The 22373-nt window shown below is 41.2% G+C and overlaps 2 protein-coding genes, 1 long non-coding RNA gene and 1 other non-coding gene across 5 annotated transcripts; 2 read left to right on the top strand and 2 right to left on the bottom strand.

The window, feature by feature from the left end:
- The first annotated feature begins 902 nt into the window (after window positions 1–902).
- fibpa (fibroblast growth factor (acidic) intracellular binding protein a) lies at window positions 903–7645 on the top strand. Of its 2 annotated transcripts, XM_063486239.1 has the most exons (11): window positions 903–1246; window positions 1333–1417; window positions 3903–4101; window positions 4249–4375; window positions 4625–4725; window positions 4947–5080; window positions 6155–6263; window positions 6373–6436; window positions 6525–6611; window positions 6757–6854; window positions 7404–7644. In XM_063486239.1, exons 2-11 carry the CDS (start codon window positions 1333–1335, stop codon window positions 7471–7473), a joined length of 1074 nt encoding a protein of 357 aa, XP_063342309.1. In that variant the 5' UTR covers window positions 903–1246; the 3' UTR covers window positions 7474–7644. The 2 variants fall into 2 exon arrangements, with proteins under 2 accessions (XP_063342309.1, XP_063342301.1); XM_063486231.1 differs by having other exon boundaries at window positions 3903–4375; window positions 7404–7645.
- Window positions 7646–8681: 1036 nt separating this feature from the next.
- On the top strand, window positions 8682–21058 carry efemp2a (EGF containing fibulin extracellular matrix protein 2a). The gene is made up of 12 exons (XM_063495504.1): window positions 8682–8721; window positions 9130–9286; window positions 14323–14552; window positions 15181–15229; window positions 15318–15506; window positions 15981–16103; window positions 16571–16687; window positions 17607–17726; window positions 17835–17954; window positions 18112–18238; window positions 18740–18935; window positions 20170–21058. Exons 3-12 carry the CDS (start codon window positions 14451–14453, stop codon window positions 20341–20343), a joined length of 1317 nt encoding a protein of 438 aa, XP_063351574.1. The 5' UTR covers window positions 8682–8721; window positions 9130–9286; window positions 14323–14450; the 3' UTR covers window positions 20344–21058.
- LOC134643235 (uncharacterized) lies at window positions 18843–22369 on the bottom strand. Its single transcript, XR_010096360.1, has 3 exons — window positions 22263–22369; window positions 20053–20353; window positions 18843–18952 (listed from the first exon to the last, which is right to left on the bottom strand). It is a non-coding gene; the product is annotated as an uncharacterized LOC134643235 (long non-coding RNA).
- trnak-cuu (transfer RNA lysine (anticodon CUU)) lies at window positions 22042–22114 on the bottom strand. Its single transcript has one exon. It is a non-coding gene; the product is annotated as a tRNA-Lys (tRNA).
- Window positions 22370–22373: the final 4 nt, after the last annotated feature.

Genomic DNA, 22373 nt, shown 5'->3' with positions numbered 1-22373 from the left:
AAAAGTACAATTTACAAGCAGTCTATAAGTACAAAAAACAAATGTAGATATAGCAAAATCCTGCAAAAATAAATAAATAAATAAAATAGAATCACCATAATCCAGAGAGTTGGTGATGGACTTCACAAGGAAGAGGACGTCTATTATACGACCCGCTTCTATCCTGTGACGGGGTGTTTATGTGGTGGAGGAGTACCAGTACCTGGGTGTCCACGTCTACAACAGGTTGAACTGGAAGACCAACACAGAGGCTGTAAACAAAAAGGCGTGCCGGGCTCCTGAGAAAGGAGATATCCTTCAATATTTGCAGCAAAAGTATTCTCTTTCAGTCATTTCTGGCCACTGTATAAACTTCCGGGGGAGCAGGGGTATCATTATTATTATTATTATTATTATTATTATTATTATTATTTGCCTTGAGTGTGTTGATAGAGGTGTGAATGAGTTGCACTGTGTCTTTGTGGATCTGTGATGCTGCATGAGTGAGTCAGAAGTGGCAAAGAAGTATGTTCCTGTATTAATATGAATATATAATTTTTTTTTGTTTTTTTTAGAGGTGCCTACTAAAAAAAACACATTTATTTACTTATTTAATATAAAAAGCAGTCACGTGTACACTGAATGTTTTCAATGCCTGAGTTTTGTGGTAAGACGATGACATAATAGGCATCTAAAAAAATAGCTTTATTGCAAGGAAGGTAATGAACATACCGGACATAAACGATCAAAGGAATTTCACACGATACAAAAAAAGATGCAACCGAAATACTGATTAATAGAAAAAAACATGGGAAAGAAATTAAAATTGCAATTAAAATAATATAAAATAAAAATAAACTTAAATTAACCAAAAAACAAAAACATATTTTTAATTCGAGACCTTTTCCTGTGACATCATAGAACCGGAAGTATCTGCTACGTGACTGCTGTTGTTGACATTACGCGCTCGTGTCTCTCACGGGCTGTAATATTTCATAGACGTTGTTGTTGTAAATTCAAAAGCTGCTTAATAATCGTGTCATACCGTCACATTAACGTGGTCTTAATTCGCCGCTGTGCTGCCCGTTTATTGACCGTCGATAACTGTGCAGCTCGGCTAGCTCCGGAGGCTAACCTTTTATGGAGGAAGTTAGCTAATCAGTAAGCCATGGAGAGCAAATTTAAGCCCAGCTAATAGAATTAAATAGTTCACTTTGCAGACACGATTTTATTGCAGCCAGCTACCTGAGACAACACTGAGAACAAGGTATAATATCACCTGAGCTAATCAGCTATATGTCGGTGATACCTGAGCTAAACAATAAACATGTTTTTCTTGTTTGTTTTAAGCAGATGTCTGTAGAGCTGGATGTGTTCGTGGGTAACACTACCATCATGGATGAGGAGGTTTACCAGCTGTGGTTGGACGGACACACAGGTAGGGGTAACGCTAAACACATGTGAGAGTCTGGGTCACAACGATCCTATTAATATATGCATTTTTACATAAAGAGTGTGGGATTACCTGGAGTTTGGCGGCTAACACAGTCTAAAGCAGAGGTGCCCAGCCTGAAGGTCATCCACCTCAAGTATCACAGTATATTTTAAGGAGTGGTTCAGAATAATAAAGCAATCCAAAAATAGTAATAACATGTAATAAAGCTTCAACATCACCATGTGACACTTTGTTTTGCAGATAGTGATCCAACTCAATACAGACATAGAATGCAAAATCCTATAGTGAACTGAGGGAAAAGGTTCAAAGTTAAAAGTTATTTAAAACATACAGCAGGAGATGGAACAAATGCCTGAGTCTATTAGTGCTAACTTTGGGGCGACTTAACCTTCTCTCTGATAGAAACATGTGGTTGTTAATATGTAAAGGATGCTGAGATTCTAAAATGATAGTCTGTCCCTTTGAGAGGACTCTTGATTTCACACAGATACTGAAATTCACTAAAGGGGGTGCCGGTAATCTTACAGGACAACTTAACCGTTTTCTCTACTTTTCACCGGTTTTAAAGATTAAGGCTTTGCCATATAAGCAAGTCACAGAAAATAAAAGCACAGACTCAGTAAAAAGAGAATAAAACATTTCCAAGATACTTTAAAAAGCAGCCATGATTTTCCTTTGTTAACAAAGCATCTGTATTTGAAACAGCATTTAATTTCTCTTCCAGGTATTTTTATTGCAGCAGTTCTCCCAATGGGTCACCTTTATTGAGAAATGGTGCAGGAACAGGGGGACTTGGCCTGCTCCAAAAATCAATAAGCATTCTTTGGTCTGAGCCACATTTAACTGGAGGAAATATTGACCACACCTCTTAACACATTTGTAAATGACTGGGCCATGATTGTGCTACACAGCCTGTTGAAAACTTATAATTACAGAGTGACTGGCTTCCTTTAATTATATAAAATAAATTAAAGTGTTGAAACCAAACAGTCGAGAGGGGATCAGTGAAGGACCTCAGTATTTAAAACATTACCCCAATACAATTAATGTTCTTGTTTTTACAGAAAATAAGATAGTTTTGTGAAATGCATAATAGTTTCAGTTCCATCTTATGCATCTAAAAATGTTAAAATGAAGCATCTGACAAGGCAAGTTGAGGGAAAAAACTACAGTGAACATGATTCAGTGTAATTTAAGTTCAGACTCGGCAGTTAGGCTGCAGCATTACACCAAAAAAATACACATAAGAAATAAAAAACAAACATAAAAACATAATCAGAATGTAGTAGTTTGATTGCAGTAGAAGCTATTGAGCATTTGTAATGATTCCACCTAATCCATAGTTTGAGCTTGAAGGCAGAGCTCTGCATACAGAGGTCGATCATTCTCTGAGAACACAGAAATACTTCAGTCAGGCAGATCGTTTTCTGTCTCCTGTGATCTGCTCACTGTTTCTGACAGTGCTGTCGAGTGTTTCAATGTAGTTTATTTCCAGGCTGTGTTTACTCCTTCCAGTTAAAGTTATTATTAGTTTTGTTATTAATTTTTAGTCATAATATGGGGTGTGTTAATTAGGAGATTCAGAGATGGCTTGATATCCTCATGGGGATCCAGTCAGAAAGCACAAATGATGCTTAAAGGCTTAATTTTTCGACTTCAAAGTAATTGCAATAATGAATCTGAACAAAGCAAACAAACACACGCTGCTCTGTCTGTAAAGAAAACAAACAAAAAAGTTTAGATTGCTTCAAATTCTTGAAGACAAAGTTAAAGAGGCGAGGCTGAGATGGTCTGGAGATGTGCAGAGGAGGGATGGTGGATATATTGGACAAAGATTGATGAAGATGAAGCTGCCAGGCAGGATTTACTAAAGTTAATTACTGGTTAAATTAATTGAGGATAAGTAACATAATGTATAACTCTCTCTTGGTGTAACTGCCACCCCATGTGAAGGTGAAAAAGTGTGTTATCTCTAAATAATTTAATCAAGTAAGTGTAGAACAGGTGTTAAAAAATACATGTGGCATGCACCAAACCCTCCTCATGAATCCATCCACTGTTTCCATTCTCATCAGTATTAAACATAGCAGTAGGTGTTCTCTCTTTGGAATGGGGCTATGCAGGCCAGAAAGGCAAGGCTGTATAACTTCCTGGGTGCGCCTAGCAGGATCACACGTTAGATGTGGCGATTTCAGGATTTCAGGTCAGGTAAAGTGTTTAAACGCACGCACGTGTTGGCTTCTAAGTATCATAAGACAAATTTAAGGAACAAGTAAACTTTAAGAATCAAATATGGTAAAGAAATTGGAAATACAGGGTTTAATGGCCAAATATGGTGCAGCAGCTGTTTCAGGCTGCTGATTATTCACAGCACAGCAGTGACTGTTCATTCATGTTATCACACTTAACTTCAGGCATCATCGGTTCATCAACCCTTTGAACTGTGCTTGTGTGATTTATCCAACAGTGAATGATGCAGTGAAGGTACGCATGGAGGGAGGAGTGATGGACGAGTGTGAGGCAAGTAAAGATGTCCTGCTGAGTGACACCATGGACCAGTACAGGACTTTCCAGATGTGTGAGCGCCTGCTGCACAGTCCGGCCAAACTAGCCAACCAGCTGCTGTTCCAGATCCCACCTCATCGGCAAATCATGCTCATAGAGAGGTGCAGCCGTGACGCTCTAATTCAATTAACCCATTTATTTCAGAGGAGTCACAACTCTTTATTCCTGTATTTATTTGTCAAACCTCCTCCTTTATGCTACGTTTCTTCTCATGGCAATTTGTTTTTTGTGTCTCTTTCCTTGTTTAGATACTATGCCTTTGATGATACATTTGTTCGTGAGGTCCTGGGAAAGAAGCTCTCCAAGGGAACAAAGAAAGACTTGGACGACATCAGCGCCAAGACAAATGTGACACTAAAAAGCTGCAGACGACAGGTAAGTCTTCACTGTGCATTGTAAAGATTGATATTATAAAGCTCTGGCAGTGTGTTATTGAATGGTAGGATACAGCTGAGTGTTGAAACAAACAACAAAGCGTGCCGGAGCTCCTGTTGTCTGCCGGTTTCAACAATTAATTTGGTTTTATAGCTCTGGGTACATTTTATTAGTTGTGGTGGGATTTCTGATTGTGGAGCAGATTCTTTCAGTATTAGTAAATCTCTTGCATTGTGTGTGTAATTTCAGTTCGACAACTTCAAACGTGTTTTCAAAGTTGTCGAAGAGCTGAAGGGACCCCTGGTGGAGAACATACGTCAGCATTTTCTTCTGTCCGACAAACTTGCAAGGTAATCAGCGACGGGCACAGAGCACAAGCCTTCTGCCTCAGGCTTATGTTTTACAGCTGTTGTATAATTTAAAATCTGTTATGTTGTAGTGTTGTGATGGATTAATATGTTATTTTTCAACAAATTCTAATGAAATACCACATAAAAAGGTTGGGTGCTCTGATTGCTTGGTTTTATTTTGTGTTTTTTTAAATGCCGTGTGTTTATTTTCTTTATCACAGGGATTACGCTGCCATCGTTTTCTTTGCCAACAATCGGTTTGAGACAGGAAAAAGAAAGCTGCAATACCTCAGTTTCCAGGATTTTGCTTTCTGTGCTGGCCAGCTTATCAGCAACTGGACAGTTGGGGCTGTTGGTGAGTGTTTAGTTTTGTTTCCTTTGGCCATTTTGCTGATATAAGATATGGGGGCATGTGTACCCTATTTTCCTCTTTTAATGTTTATTAATCAAATGGCAATGTCTTAATTTGTCTTTGTGTTTTTTACAAATTGGTAAAACATTAGTGGTGAACAAAAAACTATAAAAGAGGAATTTTAGAAGTTCTCAAAAGAACGTTTACTTTTGAGAACAGAATGGATGCTGTCTACACTCACCAGGCCACATTGTTAGGCACAGGTGTTCAGTTGCTTGGTTAGGCAAATATCTAATTGGAGGTCACTTGGCGAGGTACATCATGTACATAAGAAACTGAGGCTCCAGTTCACACAGGCGCAACAAAATTGAACAATAGAATATTGGAAAAATGTTGCCTGGTCTGATGAGTCTCGACTCCTGTTGTGATGTTCTGAGCTAAAGCCAGCATAGATCCATCCTGCCTTGCATAAATGGTTCTGGCTTGTAGTGGTTGTGTGATGGCGTGGGAATATTTTCTTGGTGCTTTTTGGGCCCCTCAGTGCCAGCTCAGCATCATTTAAATACCACAGCATTCCTGAGTACTATTGCTGACCATGTCCATCCCTTTATGAAGATATTGTACTCATCTTCTCACTAGCAACAAATCTACAGCAACTGTGTGATGCTGTCATGTCAAACCTGAGGAATGTTTTCAGCACTTTGTTGACCCCATGAAGAATTAAGGCAGTTCTGAAGGTAAAAAGCTGGTCAAACCTGCTATTAGCAAGGTATACCTTAACAAAGTGGCTGGTCACTATATGTTGATTGTGTTTAATAAATACATTTTAGACCAGTGGCTCTGTCAGTGAGGTTTACTGACCACCAGAGGTCCTTCAGGCTTTACTTCATCAGTAAGAGGATGAATTTTGAATTCCCAGGTTAACAATTAGGAGAGTGAAAAAGGGAATAATATTAGGTAGCATCTGAGTCATTATACTTAATAACCAAGCAGTTATAAGAACACAAATATTTAAAATATAATTTCTAGAAAAATTTCCCATTAAACTAACTTGACAGTGTCTGAATTTTCCTGTAGACAACATGGTGGAAGACATGGACGTCGATCTTGACAAAGAGTTTTTACAAGAACTGAAAGAGCTGAAGATTTTAATCACTGACAAAGATCTGCTCGATCAACACAAAAGGTAACAGGAACACGCTTCCAGACACTTCCACGTTTTGCTGACTCCTGAAAAACTTTCTAAAAATAATTTTATCTGTTTTCTTTTTCTTTCTTCTCTTATTTCTGCTCAGTTTGGTCTGTACAGCCCTTAGAGGAAAGACAAAAGTTTTCATTGAGATGGAGAATAATTTCAAGGTGAGAGATGATAAGTATCTTCATGATATTCCGTGAGAATAACTGTGAAAAGGAAATAACAGTTTCGAATGTAATTTTGTTTCTGCAGAATCTTTCCAGAGGCCTCATCAACATAGCTGCAAAGCTGACCAACACAAAAGATGTCAGAGATTTCTTTATTGATCTTGTAGAGAAGGTGAGATTTTCTTAAAAAAAAAAAATATATGTATATATATAAGTAAAGACGGCTCACCCAGCCCAAATACTTTAATGTCTGTCCCAGCGTCAGTCTGCCTTTGAAGCTTTATGCTGTAACCTTCTCACCTCCTTTTATCCCACAGTTTATTGAGCCGTGCCGTTCAGACCGGTGGACAGCTGCGGACATGAAACTCTACCTCACTCATTACACCAACTCTGCACACATACTCGACACATTCAAGTGAGTTAATGTGCTTTTATTCTCCGAAGCTTATCAGTCAGAGCCTGGCACCGGCCCTGCCAGGGTTATCAATTCCCCCGGGGTATCCTGTGCTAAAAATAGAGCTGTGATTTTCATAGAGAGCTTTTGGGGAAAACTTCAAAATAACCGAATAAGGATATACATGGTGGTGTTAAACGCTGCTGAAGCGTGAAGCTGTATGTTAAAACCCTCCCAAAAATTGACGCCCTTGTTCTGCCAGTGGGTGTCTCCCTATCTTGCTCATGACTTCTTAAACTGTAGTTACCTTGTTTCTCGTGCAAACACTCAGGAATGTAGTTAAGGGTTTACACAGCCCTGAACCACTACAAGCTTAACAAAGACATATTCATAAAAAGAAACATAGACCCCCCACTCCCCCACCCGTATACACAGGGGGGACAGAGATTGCCTCATTTACTCTCTTCACTCTGATTTCACAATTACAGTCTGACATGAAATTTGAAGCACCTCTTTTCACTCCTTTTACTCACCGTTTGCTCTCCTTTTCTTTCTCTTTTCTTCCCTCAGACATCAAGTCGTGTGGGACAGATACATGGGCGTCGTCAAAAGTTGCATCTTCAAAATGTATCACGACTGAAGCGTTCTCCTAGCGGTTCACGTCTCCTTTCAGTTTGCTAAGGCGTTACTTTGCTCCTTCGGATGTGCTTTCTCTGCTTCTTCTGTCATCGCTGTATGTTTGTCTGCCTGCCTTGCTCCTAGCGTCCCCCAGCATTGTCTGTAAATTTGGTTTGTAAATAAAATTAAGATTTTACATTAAAAATGCCCTTCTGTTTCATTTCCTATGTAATGTTTCATGTTTATTCTGGAAGGAAGAGATGTTGTGATTAACCCCCGAATCAGGATCTTTTACCAGGGGTTGGGGGTTGGGTGAACCATACTTCAGAAGGGAAAACAGTGGATTTGATATTGTAGTTGATATTGACTCCAATTGAATTAGCGTTTTATTCACTGATTCTCTTAAAGAGGACCAGCGGATCACATGCACGACAGGCTGTGATTCCAGTCAGTGTGTGGGGTGTCTCTGTGTGTGGTTATGGGAATAGGGACCAACTGGGTGAGGGGTGGGGGCACAGTTAGTCCAGCTGGGACTGTGATTTTTAACAATATCCCCTGTAGTGACAGCTGCCATCTCTGCCACCCGACAAAAACAAAAGGCAGACAAATAAACTGAGGCCGAGTGAAGGTTTTTAAACCAAACACTGGAGGGTAGCTGGAGAAACTGACTCCCATCTAAAAATAAAATGCAGGGAGCTATTTTGCAAGTGATGAGATATTTTTAAGGAAAATTAAGACTAGCGCTGCCGCTGCTGTTGATCCCAGTTTGAGGATAGTCTGAATTTGTGCCCATTAGAGTTGAATGAGACTGAAACTAATGAGGATTAATGTGAGTTAAGCAACATCTTAACCCGTTTGCATCATGACAGACTACAAATTTTGCAAGACAACATGCTGCTGGAAATGATTCCAAGCGCAGTAACGCATTAGTCACGCACAAACACGAGAAGAGCAAGAGTTGGTGCGTGGGTCAAGACTTATGATACTTCTCTATTTTTTTGTCTTTTGTCCCAGAAAGCACCGCTGGTTTATTCTGTAAAATAAAAATTTTCCAAACACACACACACACACACACACACACACACACACACACACACACACACACACACACACACACAGACTGTCGCTCTCTTCCACTCTCTAATTTTTGTCCGCATTCCATTAACTTCTCTCTCTCTGGCTATAAATATCCCTGCATGTCAGATTGGACGAGAGCGAGGGCTTTAGTGGCTTTATGGAAAAGAAAAAAGGGGAGTGAGAGATGGGGGAGGTAAGTATAGATAGATGGGGGGTAAATGGGAAAAGGGAGGGAAGAATGGGTGGGAGAGCTTGGGGATTTTGCGGGGGTTTGGTTTAAATGAAACCAGGTGTGTTGTGGGACCAGTGAGAGGGTGAAAAGATGTGGGGGCATGTGTGTGTGTGAATCTGTGAGTTGTGCCTGCGATTTGGACGGATTTGGAATTTCGGTATTTGGGCCGCAGACCAGGAATTTGCATCCTGGGGGGTCAGGGAGAGGGGGTTTGGGGAGTGGAGGATGGCAGTGCAGGGGGCCAGAGGGGGGGTAAGGGGGCTGTTCCTCTCTCCTCCCTTTCTCTCTCTCTCTCTCGCCTCTGCCTGTCTTGCTCACTCACTCTCTCTCCCTCTCTCTTTCTCTCTCCCTCCCTTTCCATGTGCTCAGCTGCTCCAGCTGTCGGTCTCCCCACTCACTCTCTCTCTCAGGGTCATACAGGCAGGAGTTTAAGGGACCACTTCTGTACGCCAACTCAGCTGGGACGACCACAGCCAGCAGGAGGACACACTGGTCAGACGGAGACTGAGAGACAGAAGATTCCTCTGTGAGTTTTCCTGTGCTTCTTTAGCCTCTTACACATATCTAAGAATGGCTGTTTGTTAAAGAGAGACTTGCTGTATGACTTACTACGTTTTGCGAGCATTTTAGGGAGAAGTAAGGGAGGTGAGATGTACCTCTTACCCACTTTTTCTAGGACAGGCCATACACGTCACACTTGCACCACTGCCCTGCTCTCTGCTCTGCTCTCCCAGCTGCACTTGGCTCCTTATGAGAGCCAAGATAACGTGGCTAACTGTGTCTGAGTAGTTTACTTCTTGGCTCTGACTGTAATATGGGGTTAGACAGGAAGAGAGGCAGTGAGTCACAGGGCACATATTATCATACTGTAATATTGCAAAATCCTTCCGCCTCATCCCTCTTGTACAACGTTTAACGTCAGTGTCACAAGCTCAGTTTAGTCTCTAGGTGGGGGAAGTTCAAAATCTGAAACACAAACAGGTGCCAACATGTAGAAGAGTTCTCTAAACCTGGATGACCTCACAGTGCACAACTGCTGTTTCACTTTTTGTGCAATCAATTTCCTGCAGGTAAAAGCAGATGTTTCCACTTTAAGGTGGGGATTAGAAAAAGCAAGCATGTCAAAGTTTTCTGAACTCTAACACAAAAGCATCACATGTTAGAGTTCAGGAGGAACATGTTTTACCTTGTGAGTGAGTTTCTCCTACAGGGCGTTATTTCTGTCTTTACCTGTGGAGCTTCCCGGAACAGAAGTCAGGCCGAGTGTGAGATGGAGACTCCCTGGTTGTGGATATGCAGGTTCACTGCCACAACTGTAACTGAGCGCAGCTGGTGGAGCGCGCTGGGTCACCGTGTTCTCAGGCTGCTCCACGCACAGCCGAGCACAGCGACGCAAACTTTGTGTATACACTACAACAAGTGACCATCCTGGAGTCTAAACTGTGTGTGTGTGTGTGTGGTCCAGCTGTTGGTCTTTTTTTGGTTTCCATGTGGTCACTGATATAAGCCGCCTGACATTTTGCTTGTTAAGCTGTTCTGAATGTGTGAATTTAAAAATGGGTCACCCGGCAGTCCTGAAGCTGAGCCAAGCTCCAAATGAAACTAAGATTGCGCCTTCATAAAGTATCGATGATTTGTATTTTTTATTTTTGTGGGCTAGTAAATGGTACACTTGTATAAAAAGAAACCCACCACAAGTTCCCAGAGTCCAAGATGTCGTCTTCAGATGTCTCATTTTACCTCACTAATAATCAAATCCTGCTGAATATTTGGGTTACTTTCGTATTGACAGAAAAAAGCAGGGGAAACTGCATATTTGTGTAGTTGCTTTCACTTTTTTGCTGTAAAACGAGTCATGAAAATTCTTCCTGATTCATTTTCAATGGATTGACTCATCAGTTATTCAAATCGTGTATTTTCCCTGTTAGTGGTGGTCAAATGCAGACAATGAAGTTCTGTATCAGAGCCGCATTCTCTGACATCCTCCTACACATCCTCCAAAGGGATGGGAGGTTAGGGAAGAGGTGGCTGGAGGTCTGGCACCAGCTGTCCTCTTATGTGAACTGTGGGGGGTTTCCCAGAACCCGATACTCTGGGAACCACTGCAGTGGCAGGGCATCCCAGCTGAGAACTGGTGCCCACATCCTTGCCACGGGCATTCCAGAGATCTGCCGCCACTTGATCTCCAACAGCAGGAGGGAAACACCCATGCATCCTTGCTGCCCACACTCAGTAGCCAGTGAGTGACTGGACCCCAGGCTGATGGTCAGTTTGTTTTTGGGTGGTTTCGGGTCAAATTCTTGCTGGTTGTAAGTCACTGTTGGGCCAATTCAGAGAGATCACGTACTGCGGCCGTCTGATTGCACGGTGGTATGCGCTACCGTCTGAGCTTACAGTGTGAGAGCATATTTTTCTGCTTTTCACCACTCAAAGGTCACGGTGATGTCATTCCTCGAGTATTTCGGGGTGTCCAAGTCACCCTGCGGCCTTCTGTTTGTCTCAGCCTGAAATAAAACAATAAGCAATGCCTGCAAATGTGGCCTCGGGAGTTTATATCAGAGCGTGAGTGTATGCACGTAGACAGGCAGTGATTATAACCTTCCTCCCTGTATTTTAACTGGAGCTCACTCACTTTGCAAAAAGACTTGCTTAGGATTTCTTTATTACTTCAATTTGTCTGGTTTTTTCCCCGTGTCTTTTTGGTCTGGCGGAGATGGAACGGGCAACTTGTTTATGTTTAGGCTTAGCTTAAACACTTATAGCTTCTTTCAGGAACATTAACTGAAGGATGGTTGTGTCATTGCTGCCAGAGAGGCCCAATCCATCACTACTGAACCATGCAATATATATTTGCCTTAAAAATACACTACATGGTACAGAACAATGTATTAAAGTAAAAATAGTAATATCAAAAAATATTCTACTATAGGAAAAAGTCTTGCAAGAGGTGCTAAAGTAACTGTCAATGTTAAGCTATAAAATGAAAAAAAAAAAGGAGAAAGTGTAGGAAAGGAAGGTAAAATAAAAGCAAAAATGGGAAAACTTTTAGCTGGGACTTTAAGGTGATCACTGACTCCTTTGCCTTGTGTCCCTGCCTGCAAATATTGTCTCCTTTATTTAGTTTTTAACAGGGCCTCTCGTATGGGTAAAAGACCCCTGTGCATACAGTACTAAGACATCAAAGATAGGGCTCTTAAATAGTGGCCACAAAGACCCTTATATTTTGATAATATATTATAAACATTTAGTCTAAAGCATACTGGAAGTTGATTTAAAGAGGCTAATATGGCAGTTAAATGGTCATGCTTTTAGTTCTTTACATTCTCGTGTTGATTAGTAGCGTTTTGGTTAATTTGTTCTACAATAATCCAGGCAGACAAAATAAAAGTGTTTATAATGGACTGATTTATGTTTTGTATATTGTGTATTTTTACTGAACAACAAAAAAGCCAGTTGAATTACTTGCTGCTAGCTTAATCTACAAGTATGTAACCAAGATTTATGTTTTACATACATCCAGGCAGGGTACACCATAGACAGGTACTAAAGTTATTGCAGGGCAAATATATTTTAGATTTTAAATCTATATCAGAAAATAGCCATAGTAACTGAAGCTTTAAAATAAATGTAGTAAATGTTGTGCAGATCTTTTTACCCTGCACTGGTCCATTGGTTGGATTGAACCTTGTAACACTCTTCAGCCAGGGGGAAAAAAATGTTTTTTTTTATTGCACGACTCTGAAGTAGTCATCATCTATCAGTCTCTCGCATCATTCTGGAGGTAATCTGTCCAACTCTTCTTTCATTCATGCACGGCTCTCTGTTTGATTGTCAAACAGTTTTTCACAGTAATCCATAAAGACTATTAAGGGCCCAACACCAGGATTTCACTCATGTATGAATGGTCCAGCGATTATTTTCTTTTTCAGCCATTGTGTTGAAGATGTGCTGCTTTGCTTGGTTTCATTGTCCTCTCCCATGATCCAGTTTCAGGCCAGCTCTAGCGGGCAGACTGCCTTACATTTGACTGTGGAATAACTTGGTATACATGGGAATTCATGGTCCACTCAGTGACTGCAGGGTGCCCAAGTCCAAATAATTACCCCTCCACCACAGTGGGAGACAATTACTATATGAGGCATTTGTGCTGATATTCTGTGTTTGGCCAAACATCTCCACTTTGGGCTGACCTGTCTAAAGGACATTATTCCAGAAATCTTGTGGTTTGTTCAGAAGCAACTTTCAAACGTAAGCTACAAACTTTTTTTTTCTTTCCCTTCCAAACAAGCCATACTTGTTCAGTCTTTTTCTTACTGGACTGCCATGAACTTTAACATTTAACTGAGGCCTGAAAATTTTAAGTTTCTGTGACCATTGCACAGATTGAATTTGCTTGTCAAACTGGGTTAACACACCTAAACGCTTCAGACCAGCAAACTGCCAAAACATCTGCTTTTATAGAGGTGGTCACAGCTGCTCATGATCACCTAATTCAGTCCATTTCATTATCAGCTCCTGGCTGCTACTTAAACTTTTAATTCTGATAGAAGCAGTAAAGGTGTTTTATAAAGTTCTGTGAAAGCTTTCACAGAGTTTTAAATATTTCTAAAATAATAAAAGTGTGATTGCACATACTTTTTAAAAAGATGTTCAGTTGCTTTCTATGCACAGCTTTGCATATAAACCGAAACAGGCTCACTTACACATATAACAACATAACATGTCCTATAATCCATAAAAATCCATAACTTTTTATAAGCAATGTTTTTGTTAAATAAAGATTCATTTACTGAGTACAAATGTTCCCTGTGAAATGCAGTTTAGCTGAAAGTGGCATAAAATTGGAAGTTACACAAGTAAAGAACCAAAGATTCTATTTAAGTGGAGCATTTAATGTGTTTGGTTATTTTGGCAAAGACAGATTCCCCCGTCCATTAAACAAGCATGACTCTGATTCTCCTGAAAAGAAGTTTGGTAGATGCAAACTAATGTAATCTGTGAGACTGAAGCAGCTGAGCAGGAGAGGCTTCTGTAAAAAAAAAAAAATTGATGTTTTGACCTGGATTTATGCGGGCCCACCGATGCAGCGCTGATACACTGTAAACCGAACCTCAGCAGGACTGTCACCCTGCCGGCTGCCAGCGTGCAGACATAGAGAGCTTTCTGTGAGCAGCTAATATGAAAGTATTTCTGGGATGTTGACTTTGTTATTTTCAGCAGAAAGTTGGAGGACGTCACAGTGTTTATGTTCTTACCTGGCACAGTGATTCACTCCATTTATTCTCGCTGCGATCAAGGGGGAACTGTTTGGTTGTCAAACGGTGAACCGAGTCCAAGAAACGAACTGTTTGCGTTCTGACTGACTTCTTAAAAATTGGCTCTGGTGCCTTTGCTTCCAGTTGATTTATCCATCTCAGCTGTGGGAACAGCTAACAGCACAGGAGAGTTTTGAGACTGAATCAAACCGTTTTTGTGATTTCTGAGTTTCGAATCTTGTCTTTTGATGTTTTTTTTTCTTTTTCCCCACTCCTTCTTTCCTTCTGTCTCTCTCTGTGAACACAGATACCACTGCTCTGCACATCACAAAGGCTCGTCTTCAGGGCACCGCTACCTGCCTGATTGTTGTGTGTGTGCGCTTGTGTGCATGCTCCAGTCCGATCTCCCAATCTCCCATCAAATAGTGCATTAGTATGCAGGGTGTTTGTGTGCCAATCTTGTGTGTGTGCATATGTGTGACTGTGCTCCTCCGCAGTGCGATTTCACAGCCACGTTCAGAAAGTGACACCTACACGGTAAGGATGGATGAATCTCTCTCCCTCTCCTACTCCTTTCTTTTTTATTAGCATCTCTTTTCCACACCTGTCACTTCACATTACAGGTTTTGTGTTGAAATGCTGGCCTCCAATCCTCTCTCTGTTCTTTCTTTGCGCTCTTTCTCATTGCCTCATCATCTTCTTGTTCAAAGTTCCACATAAATGTTTCCTTCTCAGGACTTTACAGTGTTCATTGCTGGGGTTAAATTTGGTTTTAATACCATGTTTCTTCAGGCCTCTGGTTTTTCTTTCCATGCAGGTTACAGCAGCATTTTTCCCTTGAATGATAATGACCCTTTTTCCAAACAGTGGCCTTAAATACTTTTTTTTGTTTTTTAGGGTGACATTTTGCTTTAGGAAAGTAGTTTACATGTCACAAATCCTCTAACAGAAGCAGGCTTCTTGTCTTTTTGGCTTAGCAGAGGAAACGAGTTTCTCTATCCTCCCCTTTTTCTTTTCTTTTTCTTTTTTTTTTTACACGTCTCACTACTGGGAAATTTATTATGTATTATGAATACATTATGCAACTACTTGGCACAGGGGGGCTGTTCACATCTTTCTTTCCATCATTTTCTCACACACGCACTGTGTCTGCTGCGTTTTGCAGGAATGCACAGATGGGTATCATTGGGACCCTCAGACTGAGCACTGCAAAGGTAAGGCTATGTTGAATCAAGTAACACCTTGATTCTCCTCTTGCTTCTCAAATCATACCCTGTGTTTTACATTTCAATCTCCCATCAGACATAAACGAGTGTGAGACCATTCCTGATGCCTGCAAGGGGGAAATGAAGTGCTTCAACCACTATGGAGGCTACCTGTGCCTTCCCCGCTCTGCGTCACTCATCCCTGCTCCAGAGCCTCCTATTACACCCGCTGAGCCCTTAAACCCATGCCCTCTAGGCTACGAGCCTCAGGGAAACAGCTGTGTGGGTGGGTGTCTGGTTTGTTGGTCTGGGGGTTGGAGGTGGACAGGTGGCCGCAGGATGAGTGATTGTTAAGCGTGTTTGTGTGTGTGTGGTTGTGTAAACTTATTGTTGGTGGCCACAGATTGTGAGGGACAGGTGGCTGTAACAGGTGTTAGGACTGGAGGCAGCATGTGGGTGCAATCTGTGTGGGTGTGAGTGAGCATGAGTCCACGGGAGGCGGGCAGACAGTGCAGGAATTTAGAGGATTTCACACGAGGACAGCTGCTGTGTTTTAAGACTTGTAGCGAGAAAGTGGCCTGCATGACACAGCAAACATGACTCAACATGATGTTCTCAGCTGCTGGGTGCAAGTGAGGGGAACGTAGTGGCCAGTGGCATGTAACACTCACACTGTATATGTCAGTCATGCTGCATGATGCTGTGTTCGCTCACAATAACAGCGTTTTAAAAGTTTGTATCGCCTCACCCACAAACACAGACATCGATGAGTGTGAGAGACATGAGCACGACTGCCAACCCAGCCAGGAGTGCATCAACTCGGTGGGCGCCTTCACCTGCCAGTGTCCGGATGGATACCGGAAAGTCGGCACAGAGTGCGTTGGTGAGATATTTTGAATTTCACCTTTAATTGGTGTAATTAAGCTTAACTGGGCTATTATGCGTTTCTTTATTTTCTCTCATATATACAACGGTGGATTTGAGTCTCAAATAATGAAGTCTGCATACATAAAAGTGTGAGCCAAGAAGTCAGACTTCAGACTGCTCTAAATGCCCAGTTTCCAACTGTTTTTTCTCCTCTTGTGGGAGCAAATGGCAGCTCAGCAAAGACCTCCTTATATGGAAATAAGGCGAGGCTTACAAGCACTGTGTTAACAGCCCATGGCCCTTTGAAACAGACAGAAATAAATAACAATTTGTTTGAACTGTGAATCATTCAAAGCTACTCAAGTTGAGTCCCAGAGTAAGAATATGAAGCTGGAAAAGAGCATCATAGTTTCCCCCCCCCCCCCCCCAAAAAATCTTTAGAAATTTAAATCTTGTTCTTAATAACTCTTGTTTGTCTCGCAGATATTGATGAGTGCAGGTACAGGTACTGCCAGCATCGCTGTGTCAACGTGCCCGGCTCCTTCTCTTGTCAGTGTGAACCCGGTTTCCAACTGGCAGGAAACAATCGATCTTGCATTGGTGAGTTTTAAGAGTACAGCAGTGTGAGTAACAATCCTGCATTTCTAATATTGACTAAAGAAAACTCTGAAATAATAACAATTTAAAGTAAAAGTATGTTAGGTTAACATCAAGAATTGTAATAGTTGATGTGTAATGATGTCAGTTTTTTAGGATGTTTTGCTTGCAAATGTATACTGCTGCCTCCCTCTCTCAGTATCACTCCCTATTACTTCTTGTTAATGCTGTAGTTAATTTAAACTTCTTTATATTTGTTTGGCAGTTTAAGCTATTTTTTAAAAAATTAATTAGGGCTTCAATAAAACAGATTATTACATTAGTTGCATAGTTTTTGCCAAATAGTCCAATAAGTTGCCTATTCTGTAAAACAAAGGCTAAAAAACCTTTCCAAATGCAAAATAGAAGCAAATGAATTGCCCCCAAACTGTATGTGAGTACAGTTGTCACAGCTACTTTCAAAAGTATACAGACAAAACATCTGCACCCAGCTTTTAAGTAAAGCTCTTAAAAGCTTGAGTGAAACGTTCAATATTCACGATGAAATGTGTAGTTATTAAAGTTAAGTTGGAATTGTTTATTGAGGCTTTGACCTCGGAAAAACTCAGCTGATCTCCTTCTTCTTCATCAAATCCATGTGAGTTAAATTTGATGGGATTTGGATTACATCATTAGCTTATAACTCCACAACTGTCACTACATAATAAATCATGTTGTTCAAGTTTAATCGGTGCTTTGATTTCCAGAAGTTCATGACATCACCTTTTTCCACCAGATCCAGTCTTACATTAAAAATAAAACTGGAAAACTGCAAGTTCAACACACTGACATGAACACAGAGTTTGGGGTTTTTAACTTTATTAAAATCCTTTGATCCACAGCCTACAACAGACCTCAGATTCTCTGCTTTTCCTCTTTTCAGATGTGAATGAATGTGAGATGGGTGCCCCCTGCTCGCAGAGATGCTACAACACATACGGCACTTTCCTCTGTCGCTGTGATCAGGGCTACGAGCTCGGGCCCGATGGCTTTGAATGTAAAGGTAATGAAGGACAAAAGGAGTGACAGTGATAGTGCACGCTTATCCCTCTCAGTTTCTTTGCTCCTTAGTGATCGGCAATTAATAAAACCCAACCTTGTGAATTGTTAGACATCGATGAGTGCAGCTACTCCAGTTACCTGTGCCAGTACCAGTGTGTCAACGAACCAGGGAAGTTCTCGTGCGTGTGCCCAGAGGGATACCGACTGCTGGGCACCAGAATGTGTCAGGGTGAGTGCACCCGCCTCCATTTCCTCCTGAAACTAACACCTTCCCCTCTGTGCTCTCAGAGTCACAAATGGTGCACTGAGTCAATGCCTATTCATCCTTGTTCTCGTGCCCCTGTCTGCTGTTCAGCGAAACATCACAAGCTGTTTGCTCGCTTTAGATATAAACGAATGTGAAACGGGAGAACACGAGTGCACGGAGACGCAGAACTGCGTGAACATCCACGGACGATACCAGTGTGTGGACAAGAACAGCTGCCAGGAACCTTACATCCAAGTGTCTGACAAGTGAGTGACACTTCGTGAAAGCTTCTGTGTGCGTACGCGAACACGCACCTCCACACACCTTTTCTCAATTACTCAAATATGTGCTGGCCATCGGCTCCGAGTATAATCAGCCCCTGTGCTGAGTTTGGCTCAAACTCTAAGATTACCCCAATTACTTTTTCCACGTATGAGTCCAGCTTTTCAACCTTTTCGTTTGAATGTGTTCCAATGCAATAAGAAAACCATTACATCTGTGAACAAGTGCTGGCTCAGGAACAGGTGTGGGTCACTATTAACATATCCCTGAAGATTTAGTAGTATAAAATGATTTTTAGAAAAACATGAAGGAAAAAAATGGCCACTGTTCAATATTTGTTTAGGTTTTAGCCCTTTGCTCTCAATCATACTACTCCCTCTGCTGGCTCATTTTCTAACTGCTCATGATGTTTTCCTACTACTAACGCACAACTGTTCTCTTAACTGTAACTGTTTGCTCCTCTCTGTGTGCATTTGTACATCCAGCCGCTGCGTGTGCCCCGTCAGCAACCCCGCCTGTCGAGAGCTGCCTTTCTCCATCGTGCACCGCTACATGAGCATCACCTCCGAGCGCTCCGTCCCCTCGGACATCTTCCAGATTCAGGCTACCAGCGTCTCTGCGAGGGCTTACAACACCTTCCGCATCCGCTCTGGTGACGAAAACGGAGACTTTTACATCAGGGTGAGGAGAGTGGGATCCTGTAATCACAACACCAGATGTCTTTAGGTCTAAATGCAAACTTTAGACTGGTAATACCAATAATAATAATAACAATAACAGTTGCATCGCACTTCACAGTTTAAATAAAACCACACTTGAAAAATAAGTATACATGTTCCAGCATACAGACACAGAGTAAACATATGGTCTTATATTTATTCCCATATACACACTTTCATCCATGACCAAAAATAATGGTTAAAGAAAACCTATCCTATAAAAATAAGTGTTCAACAGTTGTTTAAAACAAACCACTGAATCAGCTGACCTAAGAGCGTGAAACAGCTAAGACCCTGATCACATGATAGGAGAGGCTGACCTCAATAATACATACTCAGGAGCCTGGACATGTAGATTTTATATCCTATAACTACAATTTTAAAAGGCAAGACTCACTTATTTTAAATCTACTATGTGTTTGGCATTGAGTATTTGTATTCCTCTGCACATGTCCATCATCTGAGCCTTGCCTCTCTAACTTTGTCTCCAAACTGCTCGACCTGAGCTTTCCCTCTGATGAGCTCATTTCTAATCCTGTCCAGTGTGGTAACCCCATTGAAAACCTCAACATCTTCAGCTCTTTCTCATGTATTTTTGTCAGTGTCACCATATCATATATCAGGTCTCACTACCATCTTTTAAACCGTCCTTTTCAACATAGTTGACCCCAAGTAAAACTTGATAAGACATGTAATGTTGGGTGTTTTGGGTGCAATGCCCACACACCCACTAAAATCACTGAAACCTCCTCCACAGACACACAAAACAAAGGTACAATAAGTAACCTCATCGAACATTGTTTTGACTTTTATAAGCACACGTGGTTCATTACACGTATTTCTTCTTTATTTTTCTGCTTGGACTTCTTAATGTGCCGCCTGTGTTCTACTTTTCCCTCACTCGTCTAGTTTTCTAGCTCCTGTTTAGGGCAAAACTGACTCTATTACCATTTTTATTGGTACATGTACTTTGGTAAGCGCAGCCCAGTGTCAACCTGAGGGGAATTTTAATCAGCTGGAATAAATGAAAAACATCTGTGTGGATGTGCAGAATCTTGAAAAAAAAGAAAGAAGCTCACCTCATATAGAGGTGATAAGACGTTTTAAAAGAAGACACTTTGACATGTGACAGTGAGAAGAGCACCAGTGTAAATGCCACTCTGCTTTAACACTCCATTATTATCTGTCTTCCCCAGCAAATCAATAACATCAGCGCCATGCTGGTGCTGGCCCGTGCCGTGTCAGGGCCCAGAGAGTACACGTTGGACCTGGAGATGGTGTCCATTAACCCCCTGGTCAACTACCAGAACAACTATCAGACAAGCTCCGCCCTCAGACTCTCCATCTACGTCGGGCCGTACACCTTTTAAAGAAGAAGAGCTGGAGGGGACACAGAGAGCGAGACACAGACACAAACAAGGAGAAAGAAGCTGTAAAACACAAGTGGTGGATGCAGTTCAACCAGTCACTGTGATGTTAAACTAATAGCTTTTTATACTGTGTTGTCCACAGAGAGTGACAGTTTTCTGTCTGCCCTCACTATGTGTAAAAATATACATGCAGTACCGTATGCAAACACATCGTAGCAGCAATGTCTCACAGATAACCAGCAGCCTTAAAATAATTAGTCCTGTCAAAGTCATTCCCCGTTTTCCTGTTATCATGTTTACGGTTATTCAGTCATTCGTGTAGAAAAGAGGGTTTTTTTCTGCGTTCATGGCGATAACGAATCTGTGTGACATATTTTCTGTCTGCCTTCAGGTGGAATGATTCACGCCCGGTGTCACCAGATTTATCTGTTTCACAGTTTACACCCTTATCTTCTGTTTGTCACTTTATTCTTGTCAGCCCTGTTTCCTGTTGACAGACGTGATTCAGTAACCACTCACATCAGACCTCAGCACCCACGCTCCTCCTTCGCCCGCCGCTGTTCATTTCCCGATGAAATCTCCGCCACTGTTGTTCCTGAGTTCGTCACAGTGCTGTTTGTGTTGTACTTTGTTTTTTTTAATTTTTAATTTTTGTTTTTAAGATTTGAACCCAAATAAAACAATAAACCCTTTCAACCACGTGTCAAGAACTAAATACAGTTTCTTTATTTCAGGTCCCTGTGGAATTTCTAACACGCTTAGCGAGATGAAACAAGTACTCGGTTTACTGATAAATTAATTGGTGAGGATTCTTTTAATCTTTTATATATTATATAATGGATTATGTTTGGGTTTCAACTGCAAAATGGAGTGCCATAAAATGAAGGAGTGGTCAGCAGATCATAAATATTAGAAAACCTAATATTCTCTGACAAGCATAGTGAAGCACTGGGAAATTGCTTTGTACTTCTCTATTGAACCCACACTAACCCGTTAATCCTGATCAATTAATTTTTTTCCCTTTAAGAAGACAAGAAGAAAGAAGGAAACAAAAAGTCTATTTAAGGTATAAACCTGACCATTGTGTCACTTGCTGGGTTGCCACTGGTGGAAAAACCACTATTACCAGTGAGTGTTTTCCATCCCTCAGTTTCAAGAAGCTGTAATGAGCCTGTTACTCGACAGACTGTCTGTCTACATCACATAATTCTTACTTTTTTTTTATCAGCCTGAAACCCAAGTGATGTTTTTATTATTTCTCATCTCGGTTCAACACAAAGACATATACTTTCTATTCAGTGATAAGAATCGGATTAATAAAATACATCCAACAACTTTTATGACCAAAATATGTACTATATCTTCTCTACAAATGACCAAATGATCTCACCCCTGCCTCTCTTTCTTTATCTACAGCCTGCTCTCTAATGCACTCTTCTTAAATCCTGCCCATCCTGTCTGCTCAAAACGAGAAACATTAAACTCTCAACTTAGCAGAAAGCTCCTTTCGTTTTTGCCTCTACTTCTTTGGTGTACTATATCTATTGCTTTTTAAGCTCAGCCACCTTCGCTGCTCTTTTCATTTTCACAATGAGACCTGTTTTACTGTCGCCACATTCCTGTTCTGCTGAGGACACATTCGCTTATCGAGGCTGTTAACTACTCTCACCGTGTCATTTGTGTGGTTCAAAATGTGAGCGCCCAACGTGGGGCTCGAACCCACGACCCTGAGATTAAGAGTCTCATGCTCTACCGACTGAGCTAGCCGGGCTTACAGAGAGATTTACAGTTAGCCATTTTGGCTGTAGTGGCCTAACAAAACGCTAGTTAGCCTAGCTGATAGATATATATTCAAAGCAGCCAAATACCTAAAGAATGCATCAATAACAATTAAGAGAAGTGAATAAAAAGAAAATTACCCGTTGCACTGAAGAAAGGACCTAGTCACAGAGACCACAACAGTTTTCTCTGCTATGCTGTGAACCCGTTTTTTCTGCCAACATGGTGAGTATGGACTCCTTCTTCCTGCC

Source organism: Pelmatolapia mariae, linkage group LG2 (genome assembly GCF_036321145.2).
Source record: "Pelmatolapia mariae isolate MD_Pm_ZW linkage group LG2, Pm_UMD_F_2, whole genome shotgun sequence".
Classification (NCBI taxonomy): domain Eukaryota; kingdom Metazoa; phylum Chordata; class Actinopteri; order Cichliformes; family Cichlidae; genus Pelmatolapia; species Pelmatolapia mariae.
This window is presented reverse-complemented; position numbering and strand designations above follow the sequence as displayed.